Below are 20,410 nucleotides of genomic sequence, written 5' to 3' on the forward strand. Positions count from 1 at the left end.
ACCCAAAATTGGAACTTTCCTTTCACAACCATTTTTGTGGGAAAACAGTTTTCTATTCTTGTCTGAAACCAATTACGGTGGAGAGATCGCTTTTTCTAAGCCGATTAATCGTGTAATTAATCAACTCCGGAGTGAGCCGGCTGCTTGTGACCTCTTGCAAGCGTAGAATTCGCCGGGGAAATGAAATTTAGATCATCCGATCAGACATTTTGGGAGTTGAAAAAAGAAAGGAGAAGAATCATAACTGAATTAATAAATCTGTAAAACGTCCACCGTAACGTTTTCCATTAAAGTTCCTTCATAAAGAGCTAGAGAAGTGAGCTATTTAGAAAAACAAAATCCAGCCAAAGTAAGGAAACATCCCCCAACAAACGGTCAAACAGTTGGGATGGAAACTTAATTAATCTTCCAAATTTGGGTGCCGCAACTGTTGAGTGTCTTTTGTGTTAACTGTCTTGCCTATCATAACCGGCGGAAAAAAGATAATAAACCCCCCGCTCGGACAGTATCGCGTGCCACCGTTACATTTTTGCAGTTATTCTTCACACCTCACACGCGCAGCATACTGGTGTACGCATCTTTCCCAGCCACTCGGAACTCGGAACCGATTTGAAGATCCGCTAAATGGCTCTTTTTCAGCGGCGCAACTCCTACCAAAACTATCCACCTGGTGTAGGACGTTCGTTGCGCACGAACCTAGTGGCCCATTTAAAGACCCGGATAGTGTGTAGTTGTTCGTCTATCGAGAAGTTGTGAAAAAGAGGTGCCAACGGACGGATGAAAGTATTTTGCTGCAGGTGGGCACCAGCGGTTTAGTGTGCTCTCGGTACTTGGAAGTTATTTCATGCGCCGTGCAACGGGAACGCTTTATCTGGCGAGATTTTTTGCTTTTCCACTTTCTCACTCTTTTCTTCCACAATTTCGAGCCCAAGTGACCGAGAAAATTGAACAATTCTCGCTTTCGTTCAGGGCATGCGCTGCTGCTGCTGATGATGATGATCACTGTACCGTTTGCGTCGTCTTCAGCTATCCAGGGAACCCTTAATAATGTGCCGAACGGTCACAAAGCCGGACCGAATATGTTGGTCACGTTCTCTTCCGGGGCTTTCACCCAGGCGCAGACGAATGATCTCTCCTGGGATTCGCTCCGTATGATGATCGAGCAATCAACATATTTTCTAAACATATTTACCGGCGCACATTGTTTCGGCGTATGACCCTTCAAAGGGATCGGTCTATCGCTAGTGGGTTGCTGGAGAACGCTTTACACATCACAGGTTCGTCGCTTATGGTAGTGAGCACAGGTCTTTCGTTTGTTTGACACTTGAGCGTCATAATGGGACACGGTTAAAATTGTGGTTGCTTCGGAAAAGAAAGTTTCGACATCAGGAAAGATTTCATAAAATTCAATTCGATGCACATTCTGTACAGTTGCACTGTTTGATTAGGTGATAAAAATTAAACTGTTTGCCTCGTGTTGCAAAGATTGAATATTCAGGACCATATGTTTTAAAGGCAATCTTTACTAACAACACCTCTCCCTCGTCGTAACTGTACGCATCGGACCAGTTTTGGACGCATGATTGATGTATTTGACTGACCCGCTTTCTGAAAACAATTGTTTTATGATTGTGATTGTTTGTTGGTTTTTGTTGTTTCGATTCCACACTTAAACTCACTTATAGTCTTGGGTACCAGTGCCATACCTTTCATATCCGGCTATATTCCGATCAACCTCAAATCTCGGATTGTCCTACTACCGTGTTACGGGCGTAGAATTTGACCCCGTAAGATCCGTATCACGTCAACCAAAAACGCCATTTAATTACGTAGTCTGGCTGCGTAGTAGCAGCAATAGAAACACACACACACAGCCAGCGCACCCGTACCCGTGGTCCGTATGCAAAGTGGTCCCTTTTTCCGAAGTAGCTACCGGCTTCGGAAACGTGCCTCCCGTGCATAAACTGGTTGAAATCTGGTGTACGTGTCACTTTCGGTTCAATAAACACCCTGCCCAACACACAGCCGGTGAGGTTTTATTATCGAAGTTTCGAACCACTCGCTGCTGAAGACCTGCACATTCACAAGTGGGAAATCTTGAGTGTCACACGGCAAGATTAATGGTGCACCGTGCTTTGACCGTGAAGGGAAAGCCTGTAGACGGGGTTGCATTTTGACTGCTGTGCCAGCGGGTTCATTGCTTTCCTTCCCAAACCTGATAAATGGTGGGTTTGTCCTCTTTTCTTTTGCCATTCGCTAGAAGCTGTATTGATGCGAAATTCGTTGTAAATTGCTAAAGGCTGTAGATATGAAGATAAGAAAAATTGCACGTTGAATTTTCCTAATTGACATCACTGGTTAGTGCAAAAGATAGTGACGTCAGTTTGTATCAAATTGCCATCAGTTATTCATGATACACGGAAGCCTATTTTATGCAATTTTCCGTAAAGTATTTTAGTTGTGTTGTTGCATTAGTCAACTCCATCACATTGAGTTTGAGCTCCCGGAATCATTTGTAAACTGCTCAACTACCTTTTAAGTAGAGGAATTGTTGAAGAACGTATTTCTTCACCAAGCATTCACCTGCTACCCACCTTAACGTTCGTAGGCGTCAATAATACTGTCCCAAGACACGCTCGGTGAGAGGAAACGAACGTCCGGACACTACGGCCTGTTCTATTCTTTCATCTAATCTTTATTTAATTGATGTCCGATTTGGGCATCCTCCGTGGTAGGGTGTTCCATTCGTGTTTCCAGAAGGAGATTGATCGCAAGAGATTGTATAATCAAAGGCCGAATACCTCAAAGTACTGAATTCTTCATGGAACTTTGCTATATATGTCCTCCGGATTTTTTTTTTCAACTGGGGTTTTAATCAATATATCTGTTTTACTGCTGTTTTTATATCGTTCTTGTCATACAAAAACGAGAAGCACCACACACTAAATCGCTCAATGTTAATGAGAAACACCTTCATCCGGGGGCACACGGGACTGATTAATAGCGCGGAGTATTAATTTCCCATCTTGCGAGAGCACCCTCTAGGTTTCCCACTATCGAACCATTTTCAAACCTCGTTGGACACAAGATTCCTCCTACGGTTTTGACATCCCACGTTACGGAAGTGCTGTGCCACACTCACAACTATATCACACGCACGCCCCGCCACACGTGGTTCTTGAGGCGTTGGAATGTTAAGATATTGAGTGGAGCAAACCGCAGCAAAAATTGTGGCGAAAATGAATAGCTTTTGACCAAAGCAACTACACTCTCGAACGTTAACGAGCGTTTGGAAGCGATAAATTCAACACCCCAAGCACACCGGCCTCAACTTCGCCCTTGTGCGAGAACCGCGGTGACACCAACCCAGTGTTGTGACGGTTTTGTGTGACCAAGTGGATGATCTAAATTTTGTTTATTTTATTACATTCCTTTGTTCCTCTTTGTGTGGACCTGAGAGATGTAGGTTCATATTTCATCCACCAAAAATTATTGCTACTTCGTGAGGTAAAGCTTACTGCAGTTAATATACACGGTAGAACAGGTTACTCCTTAGAACGCTGTTCTCTGAAATCGTGGCGTTGTTTTTGTTTTCTTATCTCAAATTGTGTGGTCAATGTGCGTGTTTTTTTCTTAAATTTGTACAGTTTTTTTTTAACCTCAACCCAGGTGAAGCAACAGAACTTCATAACAATCCACTTTGCAAATGAAGCCACCCAAAACAGGTTCATCGCTTTTCGCTGCATTGATGTCTTGTGATTACCATCGACCGCGATGCAAAGAAAAAGATTTTTGACCTTGATCGTTTGACCTTCGTCGAGTATTTGGTTCTTCATCTGTCTGCATTACGGACAGCACACAGCTGTGACATGATTTTTAATCCACGAAGCGATTTAATTATTAAAGATGACACAAAAGATTGATGCCGTTTGCTTAACAGAGCAAATAGTTCAACAGGTTTTGTTGCGAACTTATTTTTGAGGTATTGCATAATTTGGCAAGCTTATGTGGTTGCCTCTGGGTTAAAGCTCACCGAAACGTTATTCGCCGTACCGGTGCTGATGACAGTCGTTAGTTCCGAATGGGAAGTTGACGTCATTCATATGAACCTCTCTTTTTGCGTTTTCTGTCCACAACTTTCTGATTATGTGGGTGTGTTTCTGTAGCTTTAATTCTTTCGAAAGTCGAAAGGTGTATTTTTAACCATTAAGTAACGCTGTAAACTTTGTTGACGAACTTGGAACGTTTGTACAGGAAAGATTCATTACGGGCGTCGTAAAATTGTTTTGGAATCGATTAAGCAACTGGCGCACGGTTCTGTCCGGAGTAGGAATGTAAGACAGCAGGTCGGGTAAAGTTTGTGAATAATTTAAATATGCAAATGATTCCCATCGGCTTACTCGTATACTCCGGGCAGCAAGATTTCGGATTCTCTGCTGTCAATAGAAGCGTTCGGCTGTCGCCGTCGTCATTTGGTTCGGTATTGCCATATCAGTGTTGTTTGCCAACTTTTTAGCATCCCCTCCTGCCCAGCACAGACAACACAGACATCCAGTTTTGTCAAATGTTTTGTACTTCTAAACGGTTCAATGTTTCTCCTAAAAAAAAACCTTCCACCGACAAACAAACGTAGTTGTTGGGCGACAAACGGACACCAGCATTCGGGCACATCGGTAGCGGGAATGGCACACAGGGAATTGAAAACAAACAAATAAATAAGGAGCTCGTTTCATCGCAGAACGTCTTCAAAAATTCGTTTCTCATTGAGGAATGGTAGAAAAGCAGCAGCACGAGTAACAGAACTAGGAATTCCAAAAAATAAAACAAACCATCTGACATAACCGTCTTGCTGAGAGTTATCCTCTCATCCCGGACCAACTGTCCGGACAGGCACTGTCCGTTGTCCTTTCACCCTGTGGTTGGGCAATGATGGAAAGCGGAAAAAGTTATTCAACCGTAAACACATTTCTTCTCTCATGCGTATGTGGAATTTGGGCTCTCCCCAAACTGTATGTGACCGTTCCGATGCTTTTCTTTTTGCAGAATCGAACCCAAAAAAGCGATGACAATGGAAAGTGCAAGTGCGAATCCAAACATTGTGCAAATGGAAAAATTCGTCAAGCGTGAGAAAATCGATTACCGATACGATCGAGTGTGAGGTGTTTTTCGAGATATCCTAATCAAAATAATATTGCTAACGAAATAATACGAAGTGATGAAAAATAATTTAATAAATGATTTAAGCGAGAAAAAATCGAATTAAAGGTGTTCCCTACTTGCGAACGTAATAAGATACCTAAAAACCGACAGTAGGTTTAGCGAAGTGACACAATACGAGTACGAAAAGTAAACAGCAAATATCGCAAATATTGCTTTTGGTGGAATGGTGAAAATTGTTGACCAAGAAGCAACCTTCTACGTGTGATTATTCTAAGCGATTACATACGCCTCTATATCCGCATCTGTTGTGTGAATGTGAACGAAAACAAACACTATGTTTGCGCCAAGAAACTCATCGCCTCCGCTGCACATCTACAACAGCGACGAGGTGGCCGCCTATCAGGTTAGTATGGTGTATGTGCTACGGGGTGTAGTGATTATGGTGTTCTCTCTTGTTGACATAACACAGCAGAAACCGAACGCAAGCAGTCATTTGTGTCTCCGTGTTGGGGTTGGATTTGGGTGCAGCCCTTGCTTGCCTCTCTAGTTTGTGTGCGGCACGTGGAGCCGGAGATTCCTCTCCAGGAGATGAAAGAAAAGAAAGGGAATTTTTGCTCGATTTCCTCGGGAACTTTCTCCAAGCAATGTTCCAAGAGGTCGCACCCCTCTTGCAGTGCAGAAGGTGAGAGGAACCACCTTATCTCAAAGTCCCATTCTTATTTTGTAGCTATTTTAAACATTTCTCTAGTGGCCGCGAACGCCACCCTCGGAGTCTGTCTGGTGAAAGTGTTTCTTCACTTCTACTCGCTCAGTACGGTTCGACGGTGCAAACAATGTTGTGTCCCTATGCTGCAGGGTGCATCGACTGTCTGGATTATACTCTTGTGGCACAAACTATTCCACTCTCTTGGTAAACCGATGCACAAGTGGAGAAAAGGAAGTAAACCACATCACTATAGCTAGCCCTTATAGCCAAAAGTGTCTGGTATCTCACTAATGCTCCGATGGACTGGTAAAGCCCTCGAAATCTCGAAAGATGACATTTCTACGGCTCGGATGCCGGCACACCAACGTCGTTGTTTTTGTCCACTTCTCCCTATCATACAACCTCACGGTGTGAGACGTTTTTCACAGTTTTCGGTGTTGAAATTTACGGCATTCATCCGTGTCGACCACAAACCGCACACACCGGCGACGACTGTCAATCACAATTTTCGACTCAAGCGGTTCGGATGTCGTGTCGTGCCCTGAGGGAGAATAGAAAGCCCCAATGAATTCAGCCCATGGTGGTTTGGGTCGTCAGTGTGGCTTTTGACACTGAACTTTGTGATGAGAAAATTTGGGATAAAGAATAAAAACTGATCGCTGCTACTACGGATGATGCATTGTAGGCAAATTTATGAGTGACTATGGATTATATGCCCGAAAAGTTACTCGTCATCAAATGTGTTCCATCATGTACTCAACACATATGCTCACTTCTGCTCGCCCAACGCATCATCCCAACAGTAGGATCTTAAGTGAAATCGCTTAAAGATTTTTCCTTATTATTGCTAATCTGCCGTCGCTACCCTTCGGATCATCCCTTCGTGCTGCGTCCTTCACGGTGGTACGGTTAAATTAATTACAAGCGAGCGGCGAAATTGCTCTAAATTATAGCTTCAGTTTAGTAATTGTACTGCCGCCCAGCCTTTCAAAGAGGAAGGTGCCTTTAGAATCACACACACACACACACATTCCATAGGTGTGGCGGCTCGGTATGCTGCAACACGTTTGCAGTAACTCCACAATGCCGCGAAGCTCTCAAATTGATTTGCTACCAGTTGGCGGTTGCGCGTGATTTACATGACTGGGTAGATGGTATTAGAAGCACTCGTAAGTGGAATGGTTATTTTTAATTTTTTTTTCTCTTACTTTAAGCTAAGCCTGAGAGATGTGTAGGGTCCGCGTGTAGGCCACTTCATTAGGGTTGAAAAATTGTTTAATTCACGAGAGATAACTACTGTGCATGTGCGCGAATGAAATCAATCCAAATTGCGTTAATAAATTTAAATTAATATCGACAAATAATTCATCCAAAAAAAAAGTATCTCCCATGTTATATGTTAGTGATTATTTCCTTTTACGAAGCAACAACTCTCAATCGTTCATAAAGCAATAAATATTAATTTCACCAAATGAATTCTCATCGGTGTCAATTTGTATAAATATCGGCTAACCGGTTTAGTAATTATCGAACACATTTTATAGTTCTCGACAGACTGTGCGCCATACGCTGACAATATCGAAACATAAAAAAAGCTGTTCGTGATCGGTTTGCATGCACAGGGCTTTGCAAAACAAAACTTCAGGCCAAGCCAGTCGGCTCACTTACAACGTTGCCGATGACGATGATTCTCAACAACGGGTCGCCTTATACGGGAGCAAACGGGCATACTAAGTAAGATACAGAGAGAAAGGGATAGACATAGAGAGAAGGATAGTGAAACACAGAGGGAGGCATTATGTCATCCCAGGCAGCCTCTATCGGCCAGACTAATGTTTTCGAAGGTGAAGTAGTCTGTGACGATGCGGAGATGTACAAGAGCACTCCCCCACGTGTATGTGTGTTGGTATCTGGCCACCAAACCACTGGCCGAAGTTTACAGTATGTCAACAATTTTCAACCTGTCACAGAGATAACCACTGGTCTGTTACTTAAACCTCAGTTGGGTAGAATAAACCAACTCGTAATGGAATATTTACATTCGCCATTCGCAGGCAACCCATTCATCCCTTTTGCTACCGACCACCAGGGCCAGTATGAATTGTATTCCCCTCCCATCGCAGCTATCGTCCAGCGTATTTATTTCTTCGACTTTATGGACCATATGGTTGCAATTTGGAACATTTAACACGCACCGAAACGACCTAACGAACGGCTGTTGGGTGCATCATCATACTCGTACATCAAACCATTGAATGGTGCACCGAATCTCGGCCAAACCCTTCCACGTTTCGTACGAAACGTGATGATAAGGAGACCGACCGTAGGGCTTCCTACATGCCTTTTAAACCTTACCTAACGACACACTTTGACGTGGTTAAGTGTGCAGTTTAGTCGTAAACTTTTCCGCTCAGATGTCAACCACGGGCTTGTAAACGATCATCGTTAGCCTGCGCCGCTTAATGAACTCATTCGAATGTAAATACCCGGCGCAGTATGCCACCCGATGACGGTATCTTCCGTTCGGAAAAAAGATTCCAAAAATGTGACCGTCACCCATCCTACATCTTCACATTGGCGCACACACACACGGTTAAAGTGAGTTGGGTGGAATTGATGCTTGTTTTCCTTGCTGCCACTATGATCTAGCCGCCATCGAAATCAATAGATGTCATTCATACTCCACAACATACACGCACACGCTCACGGCAGGCACGTCGTGAAAACAAGGTAACATCGATGTGGATCTTCAGTTTTTTCCTCCACCGAAAGATAAAAGTCCTACATCGAGGGCGCGCACAAATGTTTTGCGCATCGTGCTAATGCGCAGCGCCTTTAAGGTTTTTCGCACTTCACCCAAGTTTCAGATTCTTGATCGGTGTCCACTATGCTAGTTCAAAATTTGCAACAAAGCGACAAATTTCATAAAATACCTAGCAAAACATCATTTTTCCTGCATAAAATACAAACCATCCAACCCACGTGCTTCCAATGTCACATGTGCTGCAACTTGCTATTCGCCTGTCATACCTTGAGGAAAGATCGCTCACTTCTCGCGCTATAATTACCGTGCTGATTGCTCAGATGATGCTGTCAGATAATCATACGATCTATCTGCTACGCCTTGTACGTTTCTAAATCTAGGCGGAGAGTTGATGGGCTGGGATGTTTATGTGATTAAAGCGAGTAGATTTATGATGTACGGTAGAATTTTTCCCAGTACGGATAGTACTCGATCGACAGTTCAAGATCGTTCAACCGGCGACTGATCGTAAAATGTACGATTGTAAGATGCTAAATATTGTAACCGGTTGTTAGTTGTTGTGATTTGTGGTGCCTTAGTTTAATTATGTATGCATGTTTGAAGGAAAACAATTATTACTTAACTTTGTTATTTCACCTATGTGTATAGGTTTTTTTTTTAATCCAAGTACTAGAATTAATTCAATTCATAAATTCATCCCTAATTCATTTGCTCTAATACATTATCTAGAGGTTGAACAATATTTCTTACTGCATTACCTTATAAATTTTGGAATATTTCTTTGCAAATTACATCATCGGCCTTGTAAAGCAAATAATTTAAATGATTATTTCTCCCTGAGAATACAATACACTTTTTCATCTCATTCTTTCTTCATTGCATTAAATTTAGTCACGTTTAACTATTTGCCTTTTAATAGCTGACGTGTGCTCCGTTCAAATTACGTGCTTCAAATTGGATTAGCAGTTCAGCTGCTTATAAAATTTTAATAATTATCAGCATTGCTTGGAAACATTTATGTTTCTCTCTTATGCTTTTTGCTGGGTTTTCGTAAGGTACAAAAACGCAAATCGAAATGTGTCCAACACGTACATTTTTTTACACAATATTATGTCACTTGCAACCTGTCTCCAGCGCGCACTACCAAGTCAAGCAGAACAAGTAGTAAAACGGCAAGGAATGCAACTAGCAACCCATGTTGCCCAAAGTAAATCTTCAAAGCGTTCCTGTTCTTTTGAGCAACTACAACACGGACGGATGTAGAACGTAAATTAGTCATCCGCTTTTCATGGTGGAAATGCCCTGACAAATGAGAAAATCTTACACCGCTTTAAAGTGGCAGTGTTTCCAATGTTCACGAGTGTGGGGGGTATCTCTTATCGTGGCCCGGTTATGCTCACCCAAACTCTGCACCTCCGAGGTCGACCAAACAGGGTGGATAGAAAACGGCAAGCTAAAAGCAACTGTCTTTGATGGATTTCCTGTGGCGCATAGGAAGTGTGCTCTTGGGAAGCAGCACACATACACTCCCACTGCGACGAAAACATAGATCCATAATCCGCTGAATCAAGGGAAGGGAAATGGCTGGAAATGGTTCGCTCGAATGGTTACTGAAGCCGTAGAGAGAAAGGAAGAGCAGCACTATAACGTCGTCATCGTCGTGCCGGCCGTGTGCCCATGAAGAAGCGTGTGAAGAACAGTAACGGCCGGTGTGGTTGGTGAGGGTTAGAGCCATCCGGGGAGGGTAGTACCGTAAGCTTATGCAAATTGTCAGAAGCTTGCGCGAAAGCGTTGAAAAGTCTCACGGCGGCGAAAAACGGTACGCTATGCGTAACGACCCTTTGCTAACGGTTGGTTTGGCCCGCTACCCGTGCTGCATGTTTTTCTTTCTTGCCGGGCCGTCTGAAGCGAATGACCGAGAATGGTCGCAAAAAACAAAGCTAATAAACAAATTAAATACCACCCGCTGCCGGGACGGCTGTAACACACGCCGGCACTCGGTGAAGAAAATTCGATTTTTCGATGCATTTGGCAACAGGAAATGCATCACACCACCGCACCCGGGTATGCTTGATTGCAGGTGAAAACGCATAACTACTAATGTAGCTCTTTTAGTGATTCACTGAATGGAAAATCATAATGTGTGGTGTGTTTCATTTGTTCGCTCTGGTCACTAAACTAGTGTTTACAGTAAGTGTAAAAAAGTTAAAACTAGTATAAATTAGTATTTCAATAAACAGAAGAAGTACGAACAGTGCATAATGTTCCACAAAATAAAATACAAAAATCAACTGTACAAAGTCACTTGTCATAATTAATTCCTAGCTCACTCCATACTTTCATTTAATCTTTTTCAGTGAGCTTTTAGAGTTTGAAATGAAGTTATTTCAGATTGATACTTGAGTTGTATTTTGTGTACATCTGTTTGGATTTGGCTAAAAGTTTTCTGTTTTTCTTTATTTGATGTTTTTCCGGATTGTCATTCTTGTCTATCTACCACCTTCACGTTTCTTATCTCTATGTGACGCGGAAAAGCGTGCCAGAAGCTTTGCGAAACACTTTTATTTTAGTTAGTTTTAGCTTATGTTTTGCAGTCCAACCGTGACGAGAGCAATGTTCTCTGTCCCAATAAACTTTCAGAATGAATTATTCTTGAAAAGGAAAAGTTAGATGCAGTTTCTTCTCATTTTTTGTACCGGGATTTTTTTCTTCACTCGGAAGTTGTTTTGCAAAGAAATTGTTAGTGTCCCAACCATTTCGTCTTGTGTGTTTTAGCCATCGGTTCGTTCAAGCATTCATTGTTTGTTTCATCGACTCTGTATGCATTATTTATAGTACTCTCTTTAATTTACATTAACTTTTTTAATTCAAATAATGACTCCATAAACGACTTTTAACACGACATGATTTTCAAAACGCAATTTCGATACGGTGTCTGTAATCGATTTGCATGTTTATTTTTTTTTACCAACTCTGTGAACATTTTAAGCGCTAAAAAGACAGCTTTCTGACATTTATATACGTATCGTCCCTTCTCACTTTCCGTCCGCGAAATGGTTCAATCGGGGCTCGGTGTCTCATAGCTGAGGTTTGATCTGTGCAGAAATAGTAATATTGCTGCCCACTATAAAATCCCAGGGCCTCCTCCTTCTTTATCGATTATTTGCCTTCCAATCGGGCCACGACGCCATTCGTCCAGCAATATGCGTGTGTGGGGGTCTAAATTGCATCAATATTTAATTTATGTGCCTATTGACCACTGCCCGGTACGGTGGTGGTGCGCGATACACAACAACGTTCGTCGATAAATATTAAATCGAAACGAAAAACAAGAGAAGGTTTTTCGCTTGCTCAGCGCTGACATCGGCTGCCGTTGTTGTAGGTTGCTGTGTACATGTGGTGTTACGTTTGGTGGGTCAGCAGATATTCGAATCCCCGCCAGGAGAGATAGAGAGAACCACTCACGCACTTGTTTGATTAAGTGATAAAACTATTCCGAAAAAGTGATGCAGTAATGTAATATATTATATTTCCTAATTTTTCTCATTTCATAAGACTCCAACCGAGTGCATTTTAAATTCAGAACTTAAAGAACTTTCGTTGTAATTCACAAAACGACTAACGAAAACGGAACCGCATCGCCATTGTGGTTTAAAAATTCAGTCACATACACGTTTCCGCCTGTCTAGCCTTAATTTGATTACTAAACCGTCTTCACCGCTACTTCCGTCATGTGCTGGGTGGTGTACACTATTCCTAATCCTTTTTACTTTCTTTCTGGCTCCAAAGTCGTCGACCCTGCTCCGCCAAAGGGTCAAAGGTCACGCAGTGGTTAAGTGGAACGACTTAAGATTCCACTGGTCCATTGCACTGTAATTCAATTTGCAAAACCCCTCGTATGACGGTTAAATCGTTACCCTGACAGTAATCTTCGCGTCTACTTCCTTCTTTTGCGTTGGCGAAAATTGAGGTTCGCAAGTGACGATAGTTCTGGGAGCGAGAAAAGCTTTCCCCATGTCGAACTTAATGGTACTGCGGTGAAGCACCCATTTTAGACGAGAAAATGCAACCGTTCGGACTCCCGGAAACATTCGTCAGCACAGTCCAGTGTGTAGTACATCTTAACACACCGTAGTAGACATGGTAGACGTGGCTTTTGAAAAATGTGCACGCAAATGGTTTCACTTTTCGTCCGGCTGTAAACGACGTATGCAATCGCTGCATCCTTCTAATCACCTTCCGTGCGCTACACCGACCGAACGGCCTCCAATTATGCAAAAACCATTATTTCACTTTTAGCCACACATATCCTGTACCGTCCAATTGGTCGACCTTTACGATTGCTATGCATCCTACAGCATTTTTGCAATTTAACCCTCCAAGCTTTCCCGAAATGAAAGAGCGGAAGTGGAAAAACATATCTGCCAAACGAGACGAGACGAGCATTGTCCGCTTGCAGCTCCATTATGTTCGGGTGGTTTAAAGGCGGCTAATGAAACGTCTCGTTGGAAATTTCGATCCCGAGTAGAAAAAAATGAAACACTCTCTCACCCTTGCACTTCCCACCGCAGCATGCAAAACCCATTAGCGGGTTGCGCGTCCCTTTTTTTCCATCACTTTTGCTTTTACACGCCACAGTTGTCTAATCTTTTGACCGTTTGAACGATTTTCAACCTCCCGCCCGGTCCGGGAAGGTGAAAGATGTAAATGGAAAAGATGAAAGTTACTTCCTAACATAAATGACCGTGTGTGTGTGTGTGTGTGTGGTGGAGCAAGTGGACATCGTTTCAAATTATCGTCTGTTGAGATGTAAGGTTTGTACATGTGCTTATAAGCGCTATGACCGATGGAAGAGCTTTTCCTTCTGATTTTTTCAATAACAAATCGAAGTAATTAACAGAGAAAATGAGGACCAGAGAAACCAATCAGTAGGGCAGCTCGGAGATGTGCCCGAAATGTATCTATCGTTAAGTTACCAGGAAGAAAGATCTTAAAAGACTTTGCAAAATATCTCGAGAAAAAGATTCGATGCTAGATGCTAGAAGATAAGACAACTTCAAAGTTGCAACTATGTTGGTAGGAAGTGTTTTTGTTGCATTAAAACTCGCATTAAAAACGCATTAAACATTCAGTACGAGAATTCAACTGGAATCCATGTTATTCGCTAACAAACCGTCCTACACACTATCTCAGATACGGTCTTTTTGTTACGTAATCGATTCTATTCTACTCTATCATGTCAAAATACCATAGAACACCCTCACAATGCTCGAACAAATAGTTCAATCAATAGACGAAACCTACGCTCATTCGTATCCGTTCACCTGCGCCATCCAAAGCAAAATCCTTTTATGTCACACAGCAAGCTACAACCTCCCTATCCCTTTTCCGAAAAGCAATTCAATCTTGTATCTGGTGGAACAAAAAGGTAAAAAAATAATGAATGTGATTTTAATTCATCGCGAGTATAATTTAACATGACGATAGATCTTGGAGCCAACCCGAGATCCGACCACCGTAAATCTTGTGCGACAAATGAAATTAAAAAGGTGACACATATTTCATCCCCAACCACCGATTCGATTCATGTACCCGGCAGGAGAAGAACTTCTTCAGCCGCACACGTAGGTTGGGTTTGACGATTCTTCGACGTACACGATTCGCAATGAAGCACCATTCATCATAAGATGGAGCGGGACGTATGGTGATCGTGCATGTGCTTAATCGTCCAATTGCACCTTGTGGTGTAAACACCCGCTGGATCCATTATGAACACGCGTGTTCGAAGGAGGTTTGAGATTGGAAATGATTTATTGTAACCCGTCTTGCCGCAAGAAGGAAGTTCCGACCAGCCAGTAGCCTGCGGAGGTGAAGTTCAGTGTCGAAAGTGATCTCTTTCAAGACGGAGGGGGTAGATTTTGCGGAAGTTTGCACATTTAAACAGGAAGCAAACTAACGAAGGTGCATACGCACGAACTGGATCGAAAGTAAAACGGGGTGGAACGGTTTATTGCTCATCTTCTCATTATCGGAATGTGGAATCGGGCTTCCGTTTTGCTTTGATTTATATTTCTATGTTTCGGTTTTAATCAATTTTTACCTTTTTACCCAACAAAACTACCCGCACCGTTGTGCGGCTCAGTACAGGCTGTAGGAATGGAAGGCTAACGAAGCGATGCACCATCACGATTGCAGTTGCATATTTAAATGCGCGTGCACCATCTGTGCATGCGCGTTTCGATGCTTCCGGTGAACGGGGGTTGCATTTTGGATGGGAAAATACTGCTACCAGCGTAAATTGGAAACAGTGGCATTGGCCATGAAATGAAATAAATCTAGCTCTCCGTCCGATCCTCGTTTTCTTTTAATGCATATAATTTACTCTATGAGAACGTTCCTGGACGGTACATTTATTTATGTAATGCTAAAGTAAAGCATTCTGTTGAATCAGTCTACGTTGAGGGGCCTTTTAAATAATTCTTATTTTATTATTTATCCTACCTCTTCCCGTGTTATTCGTCTATTCAAGCTGTTATGTCTTTAATTTTCTGCACGCATGGGGATAGTTTTGACACTTCCCACCACGATCGGCTAGTATTGTTAAAAAAACATTGCATACTTTGAGGCGCATTTACTCAATACATAGTAGAACCCAAACCAGACAGACCACCTTGTCTAATTAGTTAGAGATTAAGAAAAATTCCAATACAATGTCGTAAGAAATGCCATTGTGCTTCGCTTGGACATCTACCCGAAAGGAAGATATAGGTCAGGGTTTGCTTCTCGGATTACTTTAACGTTAAGTAATTTGACAAAAAAGCAGCTCACGTGGACCGTAGACCATTTTGGACAGCTTAACCGTTACAGCTTTCTGGGCATTAGCAAATGAGTTTGATTGCTTTCCTGCTAATCCTCTTACATTCACAAGTACCTCCAAGTGTCAATTTCAAGCTAAACTCCCTTCGCTGCGGAAGAGCGAGAGGGTAAATGTTAATAAATAAATTCACCTTACGCGCGGTGGTGTGGCTCAAATTGGCAATTCAGTGTTCAACAACCTCGTAAAACATTAAACATGCTATCGGGCGTAAGTAATGAAGTAGCAGAACCGACGTACTTACACTCGGAAGGATTCAGCATCCGTGCGTGAAGGAAATCATAGCCGGTGCAGGTCATAAACTTCACTCTTCATCCAATCTCCCCAACAGCACCCCCGGACGTCAATCCAATAAACATCAGGCTGGAATTCGAAATGTGGGTGGCAAATTCTACCGAAGGCTGGCATCGTTGCGACCTCTAGTTGTAAGATCATTTCTTGGTCATATACGCAGCGTAGTTTGTATGCGACGGTGTCGTGGGTAAAGTGTCGCGAATAATTAATTCACGCTTTATGACACAATTCACCACACCAGCGGTGGAGAGCAAACCATGCAGGAGGAAGTATCTGACTGTTATAGCCCGTTAAGGCTATAAGAGTAAAGATCTGTTCGCATCACTGCGAGACGCGGGCTAGATTCTTGTTGGCGTGTGTCATGGGCCATCAAAAAGATTGCTCTTTGTTCGAGCAAAACTGCAACCAACTGCAACTGCATCCAAAGATGGTGGTTAGTACGAACCCGAGGAACCCGTACAAGTTTAGTACACGGTGGCGATGCGTGTTAGTAGCTGGCTACTTCTTGACTAAGCAATCGGTCATTCCATCCCTTTTCTTCTCCCGGATGGTTTTCCGTTGGCGCTTTGTCGGCAAAGAGTGAAACTATTAGACCGCAAGGGTAGGTTCGATGTAAGCCACGGCACACGTGCCGGGAGCATGAATGGAACCTCATACTGTCCGGATGTATCGGATTACATGCCCGAGGCCCGTTCGGACATCGGAAGAAACTAACCTAGACGTGCTGGACGTGGCTCATCGATCGCGCTCTGCATTTACTGGCCTAGTATTCGAGGCGTAGTCAGCTCACATCCACGCACTGCGCTGGGAGAAGAGACTAGGGTGGAGAAAACGTGTCGTCCGTCTCGATCGATCGATCGTCCAAGATGATTACGGGCGCCCGTTGGAAGTTTCGCTTAGTGGCAAACAAGTGGACCCCAACAAGGTGGAGGTGGCGTGCTCGGATCTCGTTGCGCATTAACTGCTACCGTCCGTTGCAACATTTCGCTTTGCTAGATGACCTACTTCCGAGATGCAATAAATACGATGCTTTCACAAGAACTTCACCAACCCGCGCTGTCGACGGCAACGGAGTGACGTTTGTAATGAAGATGTACAATCAGTCACCTAATCCTTGTCTAAACAAAATGGAAAATAAACATGTTGCGGTAAAGAAAACATCAACTTTTTCTTCCAGCGCCGTTGTCTTTGGTCGCAGCATTTACTCTCGTTCTGCATGAATGTGTCACAATTTTCGTTGATGTGTAAAGAGTGCTGGATGATGTTTTCCTTCAGCTTACGCTGTCAGCAACAATGTTAGCCCTCGTCTTGTTGCAGTGAGTTAACCTTGAAATTTGTGTACATGTCTGGTAGATGACATAAAATGAACAAGGAAAATGGTTCGCAGGCACATGATTTCGACCGTGAAAAGCTCCAACTATACTCAACGTACCGTGCCGTCAAGAGTTACTTGGGACAACATGTTGTCTTCTGATGGTATATTTTCTTTTCGCCTACAACGTGGAAACATGAAAAGGTCATGATGTGACTTGGAAGAATTCAGAATATTAATTTAACTTGTTTTTCGATTTTACATTTTTATTTTCAATAGAAAACAACATAAAGGTAAAAGTTGCTTCAAATACTTCAGCGTTGGTCAATTTTCCATGCATTTTCTTTGCCAAAAAGTGGTAAACTTCTCTCGCAGCCTACAGTAATGGGCACTCGTGCGTGAAAGTAACTTTTATCCATCACAGCGTGAACTGTGCTGTTTGTTTTGGCAAACCCAAAAACAGCTCCCAAGTGCAAGAAACCTTTTTTCCCAAATTCATGCTTCCTCTGTTTTATGTTTGAGATCGCACGATCCCTTTCGCTCCATCGCACACGAAACGGTGGGCACTTTGTGGGAGGCCAAATCTTACTAATTGTACGCTCCATATCCACCAAGTTGCTGGTTTCAATGCTACCCTTAAAGTCTGCAATCATCATGACTACCACCGGTAGTAAAGGAATGTTTTATTTCCCCAAAAGCAAATGGGTTTTGAGAGGGCGAAAAAAATACACACAGGTGGGAACATAAACCATTTCGTTCTGCATTGAAATTTTGCTCTGTTCGGTAGAGAATAATAGCAATAATTTGCCAATGTGCAACAAAAAGAATCAAAACTCTCATCGTGTTTCTCTTGGACAGTATTCGCACAAATTAGCAAGATGTCACCGAACCGAATCGAGGGACGAAACAAATAAAAGCGTTAAATCATGCAACTCCAATCGTTTTGCCTTATTAACTGCACGAAGTTGAGAGATGAAGGTTATTGAACTGAATTTTCTTTGCTTTGTCCATCGTCTCATTGACTCACGGAACATAACCGCTCATGAATCAAATCTTTAATAATCGATTGTTTGTTATGTCATGTTTTTGATAACTCAAAATAAACAAGTTTATCAGTTAAACCACAAGCTATTTGTTACTCATGTCATACATTTTCCTTCCAAAATTTGTTTATCAACGCAATAAACTTTGTTCATCATAAAGTACTTACCTTAATTGCATCGCCAGGAACTTTTGACTCGCGAATTACTTCGCGCGGGTGGGAGTTTTTAAGTGCTGTATACCCACTTTTCCCATGACCTTTTGTCGATGGTTTGCAGTCGGGAGACAGCTTAAGGCTTTACACATGAAGATACAGTACCACCCGCCCATCATGGGACGCGTGCCGTGGCGTGACGCACCTTCGGCTTTGCCTCGAAATAATGCCTCCCATTTAACTCACTCTAAGCGTCTAACCCACCTATGGTACCGATTGAATAATGCGAGCCAAGGGCGAGAGTACCGATAGACGACATTTCGTGCCAAACCTATGCTAGACGGTATTGAAAGCTACTATTACTAAATTATGCACACGTCAAGACTAAACTGCAATAATACCTTCAACGGCGTCATTACTTCTTCCAACATTTTTGACGCACAATACTTGCATGCACCAAAATGCTTTTGCATTTTGCCTATCGTTAGCTTTTCTTTATTGACAATGTAAATTTTTCTCTCCAATTCCTTTTTTAACCAACTGCCTGAAAGTAAAGCTTCAACACACCATTCATCCTGCAAACAGACTAAGGTTAAGTTCACTACCAACAAAATATAAGCTTCCCTTTCTATTCTCCACCGTACATTTTTATGTGTTGCTACATGAAATACTTTCTACGTCGACACGGTGTACGGCGGAAAACCTCCTACGGAAAAAAAACTCTTGTTCGAACTTTTACTAGGCTACGGCACGTACACGGGGTTGCCACCGGGAAGCCCTTTTATGTAGGGCGGCCAGTTGAGGGCCGCCTTCGCGTGTATGTAGCATTTGTGTGAGGAGGCTTACAGGGTAGGAAGTGGGAGCAGACAACAGGAGAGAATTTTCAATTTCGCCTTTTGCCACTTTTTAGCAAGCCTCAGGCGATCATGGCAGCATTCAACGTGCAAGAGTGCTATTTCTAAGCCTTACAGTGGGTGGTGTAATTGTAATGTATAGAAAATAATGTTTTTAAATTTTCAGTTCACTAGTAGTCTCTAATAAAAACTAAAATTGATAGAAATAAAACTATGCTTCATTTTTAAAAGAATTTTAAATTAAATGTTCAATACATGCAGTACCTTTACCCCGTAACGCGGGTAACGCGGGTAATTTTTACCATTCACAAGCAATTCCACACACTACACCTTACGCAATGCAACCGTTTTCACAGCATTAACGCTACGACCGCGCGGCTGCAATGGCTGCTGCACCGCACATTCGTTGTGCACGCTTCATTTCCAATCAAATGAATGCCGCCAACGAATAAATGGGCAATCATTGGCGGCCGTTAATTTTAGGTGTTTTTTTGCACCTTTTCTCCTTTCTCTGTCTCTGTGTTCACCGCAACCGCACCCATACGGTCGTCGATGCTCATTTGGCAGCATAACATCGCTAAAGAGCCTCCATTGCAACCTCACAAAACAATACGTCATTTTGTCATTGACCTCGGGGCAATTAGGTAAAACCACAATGGCGACCTTTAAAATTGAAGAAGACAAGAAGGTCTGAAAATATATCCAAAACTTCCTTCAGCGCTGTTTTACGTTAGCGGACAGAGACGTGGTCGGTCGGTTCGCTGTTTACATTGCTAAGTACAATGGTGTGAGCGTCTTATCATGCCCCAAAAACCAAGATAACTTATCCATCTGCAGACCAAGGGCATTTTAGATAGCGGTGTGGTAGCTTTTTTACGATCGGGTGACGCACGCGTCGATGTTATTTCCCCAAAACTAGCAAACCAAACCTTGGAGAACGATGTATTCATGTAACCTTTTTTCTCCCATTTTTATTTGCAGATAAAACTGAAGAAAATCTTAGGCTTGACAGTATGCAGCAGTGCTGGACTCGATGTATCCTCCACAACCGGCGTACTTGCGTATCCAGCAGGGTAAGAGTAGTTTTATCGAATGTAGTTTGAAGAAACATGTCTAGACATATCGTGAGCGCGTCAACGTACTTAGTTAAATTTTTCAAACCTAGTTTCAAGCGATCCGCTTTAGGGTCGAAATGAACCTACCAAGTTAATTCCAGAATGTCCATCACTGCTAATATCGGTCTTCTTGCAA

The 20,410-nt window shown here is 42.7% G+C and overlaps 1 protein-coding gene across 1 annotated transcript in view; it reads left to right on the forward strand.

Moving 5' to 3' along the window:
• The window catches only part of LOC128715968 (uncharacterized), a 55,177-nt gene that overhangs the window by 20,103 nt on the left and 14,664 nt on the right, over window positions 1-20,410 (forward strand). The window contains exon 2 of the mRNA XM_053810891.1: window positions 20,141-20,232. Within this exon, the coding sequence (XP_053666866.1) occupies window positions 20,141-20,232 (92 nt within the window). The remainder of the gene's footprint in view (window positions 1-20,140; window positions 20,233-20,410) is intronic.

The sequence above is a fragment of the Anopheles marshallii genome, chromosome 3 (genome assembly GCF_943734725.1).
Source record: "Anopheles marshallii chromosome 3, idAnoMarsDA_429_01, whole genome shotgun sequence".
In the NCBI taxonomy this organism is placed as follows: domain Eukaryota; kingdom Metazoa; phylum Arthropoda; class Insecta; order Diptera; family Culicidae; genus Anopheles; species Anopheles marshallii.